The sequence below is a fragment of the Octopus sinensis genome, linkage group LG20 (genome assembly GCF_006345805.1).
Source record: "Octopus sinensis linkage group LG20, ASM634580v1, whole genome shotgun sequence".
Classification (NCBI taxonomy): domain Eukaryota; kingdom Metazoa; phylum Mollusca; class Cephalopoda; order Octopoda; family Octopodidae; genus Octopus; species Octopus sinensis.
In genome coordinates, this window is record NC_043016.1 from 25,997,299 (window position 1) to 26,007,630 (window position 10,332).

At 36.1% G+C, this 10,332-nt stretch overlaps 1 protein-coding gene across 2 annotated transcripts in view; it reads left to right on the forward strand.

Moving 5' to 3' along the window:
• Window positions 1-3,269: 3,269 nt before the first annotated feature.
• LOC115222698 (integrin-linked protein kinase) overlaps window positions 3,270-10,332 on the forward strand; it is an 82,380-nt gene continuing 75,317 nt past the window's right edge. For both annotated transcript variants that reach the window (XM_029793023.2, XM_029793024.2), the window contains exon 1: window positions 3,270-3,421. In XM_029793023.2, the coding sequence (XP_029648883.1) occupies window positions 3,333-3,421 (89 nt within the window). In that variant the 5' untranslated portion in view covers window positions 3,270-3,332. The remainder of the gene's footprint in view (window positions 3,422-10,332) is intronic.

Sequence of the window (10,332 nt, forward strand, 5' to 3'; positions counted from 1 at the left end):
GCACCCTGTATATACGTATCTCTCTATCTCTCCCTCTCCCTCTCTCATATATATATATAAGTTTTGAGGACCCAAAATAGGAAGTATTCTGGTTTTCAGATATTAGGAGATAATAGTTTACTCAAGGTGGCACGTAAAAAACACCCCCTACACTCGCAGAGTGGTTGGCGTTAGGAAGGGCATCCAGCCGTAGAAACACTGCCAGATCTGACTGGGCCTGACGAAGCCTTCCAGCTTCACAGACCCCAGTTGACCCGTCCAACCCATGCTAGCATGGAAAGCAGACGCTAAATGATGATGATGATGATGATGATATATATATATATATATATAATATAAATATATACATATATATTTATATATACATGCACATATTGGTACAGGACATCAATAAAAAGAAAACAACGAAAGAAACAAACAGAGAAACGGAACAGGCAACATAAAGACCATTCCCTTCATCAGTTGTCCCCTGTTTTATCTACTCTGTCTTTCAAAGGTAGGGACAAGATGTGACTTTGTTAAAACAGTCCTTCCCACAAATCAAATTGAATAAAATTTGGGATTTTTTGCGGAAGGTGAATTTGGTAACAAAAACTGGACAATGAGAACAAAACAGTAAAAACAAATGGTGAGGGCTGTTAAGCCAAGACGATGTGAAGTGGTGAATGCTGGAAAAATGAGCTTTGAGAAGAGACAGGTAAAAGCACTTCTTGTCTTTAGGAAGGAAGTGGAAGAAAGGAAGATGGATGGGTGTAGGTCATGTCTGAGCAACGAGAGTCAAGGAGGAAAAGTGAGAGAGAGAGAGGGAACAGTGAAGGGGAGAGGAGAAGAATAGGGAAAAGGTGGGAGAGAAAAACAGAAAGGAAGAAGAACAAGAGAGGAAAATTGATAGAAAGAATAATAGAGACAGAATAAGAGTGCGCATCATAATTATTAAAATAAAACTTACTTGGAAAAGGATGTGTGGTATTCGATCATATAATAATATAAATATATATATATATGCATATATACATACATATATGTTCACACCTACATATATATATATATACATGCACATATGGGTACAGGACATCAAAAAATGTAGACAAAATGAGAAACGAGAACATAGAATACAAAAACACAGAAAACAAACTTTTTTTCGAACAACGAAAGAAGCAAACAGAGAAACGAGACAGGCAACATAAAGAACAATCCCTTCATCAGTTGTCCCCTGACTAAGAAACAGAAGCTATTGCATTCTCACAGCTGTAGATAGACTCCGTGTTTTCTACTTGGACTTCCCGTAGTCCTAGCCTTACTTGTCTGGTTAGCTGGACTTATTTGCAGCACTGGGAAACAATGCACCCAGAAACTAATGACAGTGTTGTACCCGATTCCTGCAAATCTAGTCACTTCTTTTTCATCACAGACCATTCCACTGCTATTCATTTTCTCGCGGATATTGGTGCAGGGACTGGTACCCTAACATCTGCTGTGGTGTCAGATAATAAAAGACTTACACCAAATACTTTATAAGCTGTAAACCATTCTCAGGTTTCCACTTTTGACGAGAAGACTGTTACACTTAATTTCAGTCTTTGAATAGTTTTTAAAATGAGTTTTTGTCATGTCTAAATTGCCAACTTCAGTTCTTATTTTTTACATCATTTTAGCTCTTTTTGTGGATCAATAGGCCAGATTCTACCATAGATTTATTGTGCATGATGTCATAACTCGAGCAATTTCTGTCTCCTTCAAGAAGGTGTGGTGCTATCCTTTGCAATTATACTTGCATTGCTAGTTCTGTATTTAAAAATTAAGCTGCAGTAAACTTTACTACCAACTATGTCATCACTGATAGACCACCATTTTTTTTTTTCAAACAACAACAATTTGCCTCTGAATGAATTATGATCACTTAGGCAAAGTCCAACCATAAGCTTGAATTGGGAATTTTTCATCCTTTTGATAACAATTGGTCATCACCCCTTCATATATATCCCCACCACCTCAAGCACTGTTGGTGATTGGCTAGTATCAGAATGTTTAATACCCATATTAAATTGTTAAGTATCCTATGGCCCATTTTTCAAAGCTTCTTTTTCTCTCTTCATGGCACTAAAATATTCTCTAAAGTGATCCAGACTATACCTGCAACTAGATACCTACTGAGCCAAATTACATTTCTATGGCTGCATACCCTTCCTAATGCCAACCATTTTACAGAGTGTTCTAAGAGCTTTTTAGTGGCAGCAACACTAGTCAGATCAACAAGTAACTTGCAAGACAAGATCCCTTGACGGAGTGTGTGGTGGTGGTGGCGGTGGTGGCGGTGGGGCATATAGTACTGAGAGAGGTGGTTTTTATGCCAGGTATTGAGAATCTATACATTTATATAAACGTAACATAATAATTCTATACACTTACGTCTGTAATCCAAAACATTACAGATAATCCTGGAGCAATTGATGTTCCTTTTGAACAGTTGCAAATCACTGGTTGCATAATTGAAATTCCAAGGAGTTGAAGTTCAGAAAGGGACAAGAGAAGATGAGATGAATGAGTTGGAAATGCTTGAGTGGAGGTGACAAGAGACCAACTACTTTTGATGTGGAAATACTACCGTAGAAAGCAAAGAATGGAGACAACATGACGCTACAGGTTAGTTAGATAGAAAAACGATGGAGTGGTCACGGTTGATATTACTTTGATCATAGGTGATATCGTACAATGCTGACCTGGGAGTTGGGTGATAAACAACAACGACAATAGTTATTATTGAGTTGATAGTTAAAATCTGTCATAAAAACCCATTTATGGATCCGCAAGTTGCCAAACTTTTGCAGACGACTAAAGTGAAGAATGCTTGCGATTGCTGTAAATCGAGCGGAACAAAATACCTTATGGTATTTAGTCACACTTTTTTCGTTCTGAGTTCAAATCCTGCCGAATTCAGCTTCATCGTTCATCTCCCAGGACGGTAGTTAGGAGTTCGATAAGATAAAGTGCCAGTCAAGTACTGGGGCTGATTTATTTTCTAAGGTATTCTAAACGTGAATGACAAGACGTTGTCACAGTTATAATTATTTTAAAATACATTTGATGTTATTTATTTAGATAAATAAACCGAGACACAATAAAATATATCGGGTGCTACGTACTGTAGCGAAGAAGGAGAAAGTGCTTATTCTTTTTATTTATTTATTTATTTTTTTTGTTAATCTGTAAATTCACTTTAGGAAGTCATTGCCTTGTAAAGTTGGCGTGAAGAGTTATCGTTCGTAAAAGTTAATTAACCACTCAGTGTCTGTCTGCCTGTCTGGCGGCTGTCTGAAGAATTCTGCTACACCATGGACGATATTTTCACTTTGGTCAAAGAAGGTAATTCGATCCAAGTTCGAATTTGGCTTGATAACACAGCTAACGATCTAAATCAAGGGTAAGAGATACTATATCTTCCTATGTATATTGTTCTTTGATTTCTGAGTATTGTTATTATATACGAATGTGTGTGTATGTGTATATATACACGAATGTGTGTATGTATATATATATAGGCATATGTATGTATGATTGCGTATTCATGTTTGCTTATATAAATATATATATATATTTGTGTATATTTATCTAAGTATACATATCTACGTATGTTTTTCTTTTTCGACGATATACTACAATACATATTAAATGGAAATATTTTAAAATTATATATATATATATATAATATATATATATATATATATATATTAATTGAGATGTTATATATATATAACATTCTCAATTAATATGCACTTTGAAAAAATCTTCATCTAACCAATATATATATATGTAAGCAATATACCATTCTTGACTATTATTTTTGTGTAAAATAATTGACTTTTTATTCTGAAAGTAATAAATTTATTGGTGATAATGTTAATATTCACATAAAATACTAATTTTCAACTTATTAAACCGTGAGAATTAACAACTTAATGGTATCTGTTTGATGCCGGGACTGAAGACTTGTTGCCCGAGGAAGAATATTTTTGACAACTTCCAAAATGGAGAAAATGTCCTGTTATAGTTAATCGGACAGTTTCTCATCTTCTAAACTTTTTTTCTGTATGTAATTACTAGTAATTACAGCACAGTTCTCTTTATCAGTTTTATTTGCTCCCCATAATTGTTTCTCTACAAATTACAGCTTAATTGATATTCAGGAAGTTATCTTTATTAAAGCGTACCTATCCCTAAACTTGGTGGAAGTGCCTTGCGTGAATATGTGTGTGTTTGAATTGTAAGCAATTTGTGTGTGTGTGTGTGTGTATCTGACTTGTGATGTGTGCAGTCTGTTAGTTTGTGTTTAGTCTGTGATTATGTGTGTGTGTGTGTCTATTTGTGTGTTTGTTGCGTAGTCTGATTGTGTGTGTAGTCTATGAGTTAGTGTGCGTGTTTGTCTCTGTGTTCTTTTAATGTAACAAGTATGTGTTTGAAGATTAGAATGTGTAGGCGTGCGTTCTGATCCACATATTTTTTATTACTGTATCAACAGATTCTCTCTTGCTGTCTCATCCTCTCTTATTCACCTTTTCTGTCTCTCCTCAATTCTTCACTTCATCTGTCAGCTTTTCCTGTCTTTGCACCAGTTCTTGAACAGTTTCCGCTCCTTTACATATTTTTAAAAATTCCGCTCTCCTTCAACATCTTATATCTAATAGAGTATATGAAGTATATGAGTATATTCAGTCTGAAAAAAAAAATCTTTTTACTTTATTTTTGTAAGTTTTGAATCCTGTTTGCAATTCACATTCTTGGTTGGAAATTGGCAAATCAGGAACATAAAAGTTCTTGATGTGGTCTCAGATGATTTTATCATGACATGTTAGTATTCCTTACTTGAAATATTGAAATCATTACTCACGTTAATATCAGTTTCAAATTTTGGTCCAATGCCAGCAATTTTAAAAGATGGGACTGGTCAATTACATTGATTCTGTGTTCAACCATTACTTATTTTATCGACCTCGATTTATGGAAGGCAAAGTCGACGTCGGTGAAATTTGAAACCAGAACATAAAGAGCCGGAAGAAATACTGCCAAGCATTTTGTCCGACGTGCTTAACGATTCTACCAGTTCGCCAATCTTTATTCCGACTAATATTGAATGTAAATCTGTGTAGCAAAACGATCGTTCGCATACGGGTGAATAGTTATGGCTGATTATTTAGACCCAGGTTAGTCTTAGTCCAGCAGACAAAGATATAGCCAGCCACGACCCTGCCCCTTTTTTGCTTTTCTTAGGAGTAATATATCTAAGAGTGCACCATTCATTGCTTCCTTCCTTCCGGCATGATTAGAGGGAGATTTGGTTGCTATTTTTAGCAGGACGAGTGGCCTCTGTATTTATTGCTTGCATCTGTATTAAAAGAATAAAATAAAATAAAAATAAAAATCTGTCTGTGAGACATCTTTATGCTATGTGATTTATTTCAGAAATGGATAGATAAAACTGACACATGAAATTATGCAGTTTGAAAGAGTTCTGGTAACAGAATTAATAAAATAACAAAATCCTCTCTCTTGTCGAATCAATCTATAGGCTTTAGTCGAACAAATCGCTACCTGTACTTGATTTTTTTAAGTTTGGCATTTATTCTATTGATCTCTATTGCCAAACTGTTAAGCTGCAAAGATGTAAATAAACCAACAGACGGGTGTCAAGTGGTGAGGAAGGGGACATCTTTGCTAGTTAGTTTCCATCTATCAAATCCATTCTGTGCCCAACAAAAGAAAGGCTTGGTTCTGTCACGAATTGTGCACACAAAAAGATCACTGAGATTCACCTTCTCGATCGCAACATTCTTCTTTAAATCTCTTGAGTCTTGCATGTGTTATCCTGGCCTTTTCAAATGCTTTCACTCCACTCCACACTTTTGTTTACCATCCAGCTTGATCTGAAGCAAGGGTTTCTATGGCTTTTGGATCCATTCCAGGTGACTTCATGGTAGTTTTTATACTGTCCTTAAACCTCTTTTTAGGTTTACACCGATTACGTCTCCCCTCTGCAAGCTCGCCATAAAACAACTGTTTAGGTGTGCATTCATCCCCCATTCGAACGATATGGCCAGATCGTGTGTGTGTGTGTGTGTGTGTATGAATTTATATATTTGTGCATGTGTATCTCTATGTCATCATTGTTTAACGTCCGTTTTCCATGCTGGCATGGGTTGAACGGTTTGGCTTTGGGACTGGCAGGCCAGGAAGCTGCACCAGGCTCCAATCTGATCTGGCAATGTTTCTACAGCTGGATACCCTTCCTAACGCCAACCATTCTGAGAGTGTAGTGGGTGCTTTTTATGTGGCACCAGCATGGGAGCCAATCAGGTGGCACTGGCATCAGCCTTGTTTGGATGGTGCTTTTTATGTGCTGCCGGCACAGGAGCCAGTCGGGGCAAGGGGGAGGTGGGGACTGACATTGATCACATTGGGATGGTGCTTTTTCTGTGGCACTGGCAACGACCCACGCTTGCATGTTACTAGCACGGGAGCCTGTCAGGTGGCACTGGTATTGGCCACAAATACAATTTCCATTTTTGATTTTGATTTGATTGAGATTTTGATTTTACTTGACTCAATAGATCTCAAGCACAGCATGTAGCCTGATGATTCAAAGGTACTTTTTAAATGGGTTGGTTATGCAACACTAGTATAGGCTATGGCTGTGATCTCACTTTACTTGCCAGGTCTTCTCAATCATAGCATATCTCCATCTCCTCTGTGAGGCCCAACGTTTGAAGGTCATGCTTCACCACCTCATTTCATGTCGTCCTGGGTCTCCCACTTCCAAAGGTTCCTTCTACTGTTAGGGAATGACACTTCTTCACACAGCTCTTCTCATCCATACACAGCACATGACCATACCAGTGCAGTTGTCTCTCTTGCACACCACATCTGATGCTTCTTATGTCCAACATTTTTCTCAGGGCGCTTACTCTTTGTTGTGTGTGCATACTGACATTACACATCCAGCGGATCATATTAGCTTCATTTCTTTCAAGCCTATCTATGTCCACACCTGAAATTTCTTCTCTAGTTCTGGTAGTGATTCAGCTATGAGAGCAAGGTTATCAGCATAGAGGAGCTCCCAGGGGCAGCCTGTCTTGAATTCCTCTATTATTACCTGGATGACTATGACGAATAAGAGGGGGCTGAGGGTTGATCCTTGGTGAACCCCTACTTCTACCTGGAATTCTTCATTATATTCATTGCCAACCCATACCATACTGACAGCATCTCAGTACAGCTCTTATTAACCACTCGTCTATCCCTAGTTTCCATGTTACCCACCAGATAAGGGATTTGGGGGACCCTGTTAAAGGCTTTCTCCAAATCAACAAAAGCCAAGTATAGGAGTTTATATTTGGCTAGGTATTTCTCCTACAGTTGCCTTGTCGGGAATATAGCATCAATGGTGTATATGTCTGTTTGTCCCCCCACCATCGCTTGACAACCGATGCAGGTGTGTTTATGTCCCCAAAACCTAGTGGTTTGGCAATAAGAGACTGATAGGTATAAGTCCTGGGGTTGATTTGTTTGACTAAAAGGCAGTGCTCCAGCATGACTGCATTCAAATGACTGAAACAAGTAAAAGATCATATATATATATATGTGTGTGTCCGTATATATATATATATATATATATGTATATACATATGCACACGTACATATATATCAGTTTGATAAGTGTAATGCATGAAATTCTCAGCCCTTCAGTTAATATATAATTTTACAGCCAAATAATATATACACATGCCTGCATGTGGGTGGGTGTCATTGAATTGGCTTATGTGCAGTTTCTTTTCCCTTTTTAGCATTAACATTCATGTCATATATACAAATCTGACTCCCATTGTGAAATGATATGAAATGTTAGCATAAATAAACTATGTAGAAAAGAGACAAAGAAAATGGTATTCAAACTTGCTCTGCTCTGGAGTTCTCAAAAACTCTTCTTCCACATTTGATTCAATATTGTAATGTGCTTATACGAAGCTGAAGTGATAACATGTTACTTAAACAGATGGGCTTGTTTAAACACAAAGATATTGTACATGATCTTGCACTTAAGAAAAGATTACTTACAGATATTCTGTTGGCATTTTTCAGCCAACTTTCACTTGTTTTTGTAAATAGATGAATACAAATAAACAAGAGTATGGGATAGTTTCTACATAGATCATCTTCAGATCCACACCTTACTATCTTAACAGTGGGTAAAACTTTGGTTGATAAATATATATATATATATATATATTTATATGTATATATAGATATATATTATATATAATATATAACACACACAATATTTGGGGGGGGGGTCACAGCTGAATCATCATAGTCTGCTGGATTAGGAGTGATGAGAGGTGGGTGATTACGATTACTTTATATAAGTAATAATGACATGACACCTATCGTCTCATGCAAGTTGGCTGAGCTTTTTGTAATGCAAGGTATCAGTCAGTAATTGATTCGTCTCTAAGGAACTTGTGATGTTCATGCTTTGCCAACTTAGTAACAATATTAAACTAATAACAAGTCTTCACTGCCTATTTCAAGTGATACAATAATTTTTTTTTTTTTAAATATAAAAGGTGAAAGTAAGAAATAATAAAACCTTGATCATCATCACCTTAGTGACTGCTTTCCATGTAATCAGTTTACTTTTTGTGAAGGAGCATGGCCTGTTGCACTCACAATTGTCAGATTAATTCCCAGACTGGGCAGCACATGTTCTTGAGAAAAAAATACTTCTTTTCTCATCGTTCCAGTCTTCCTTTTGATCTGGGTAAAATGTTGGCCTGCTCGCGTAGCCAGCATTGTGTGGTGTCTTTTGAAGACTAAAATTATGCAAACCACATTGCAAGCAGTGATGTGTAACATATGTATGTGTGTCATTATTCAGTTTATTTCAAGATTTCTTGCCAATAGAGAAAGAACCAGTTTCTTACCTAGATCCAAGGTTCCTTCATTGGAATTTCAACATCAACAACTGGGTATTTTTGTTTGTTTGTTTGTATGTATGTATGTTTTATGTATGTATTCTCATGCATATAGTTGCATATCTAGACATGCTTATATATATTTAAATGATAAATTTCTGGATAGTTTTACAGATTTTTACAGTTTCAGTGATGGATTGGATCTGTAGTCTTCAAATTAGCTTTCTCCTCTCTGGTTTTGAGAATCCTAATTTCTCAAGATCGGTATTTAGGCAGTGTGTTACATATCCCAGGGCCCCAATAATTACAGGTATAAACCTAAACTTGTAATCTGGATAGAGTAACTGAAAATTTCTCAATAGTTCAGCATAGGTGTTCTATTTTTCACTGATCTTCAGCTTTATGTTAACACCTGCTGGGCAGCTAATTTCCACAACTGTGTATATTTTCTCTTCTCTTATGTATGTATATATGGTTGGATGGATGGATCAGGGACATGCTACCTAGGTAGGCAAAGTAGGCAGTGTCTACCTTGAATAAAATAGATCAATAGCAACATTTCCCTTTTATGGCAAAATATGCACCTAATTCAATTTGAAGGTTACTCTGATTACTATGCATAAAATACAAAATATTTTATTTTTTTGTACATCAGGTAGACATAATTCGCCCCTGCTTTTCAATCTCAGTATCTAAGCAATGCATAGTAATGATGTGGTACACATGCTGCATGCACTCCTACAATACTGTTTTCTTTATGGGCTATAAAGGCAGAAGTAAATCTGCCTTCAACTCAGTCACGTGCCTGTGTTTCACTTATTTTTTTGTGTGTTTTACTACATGAAGGTTACCAACTGCTTACACTGAGTAATTAGTGCCGGCACATGCCTGATATGTATGTATGTGTGTATGTATGTATGTATGTACATACGTACGTATGAAAAAACAAAAGACGAAGACGGGTGTATAAATGTAGTATGATGTATCTATTCCAGGCAGTGACCTGAATACTATAATAATAATAACAACAACAACAATAAAATCAAATGTTAAAGACTTTTTTTACTTCTTGAGCGGTAAACTAATATATGTTTGTTATCTACGCCACCTGTCTTCGTCTTGTTTTTTTGTGAATTCTCCACCTATTATGTGTGTGTGTGTATTATATATGTATATGTAATATATATATGTATATATGTATACATCTGTATGTATATGTATAATAATAATATATGTATATATGTATGTACACATCTGTATGTATATGTATGTGTATATGTATGTATAGTATGTATATGTATGTGTATATGTATATATGTATAATATGTATATATATGTACATATGTGTATATATATGTCTATATTTGTA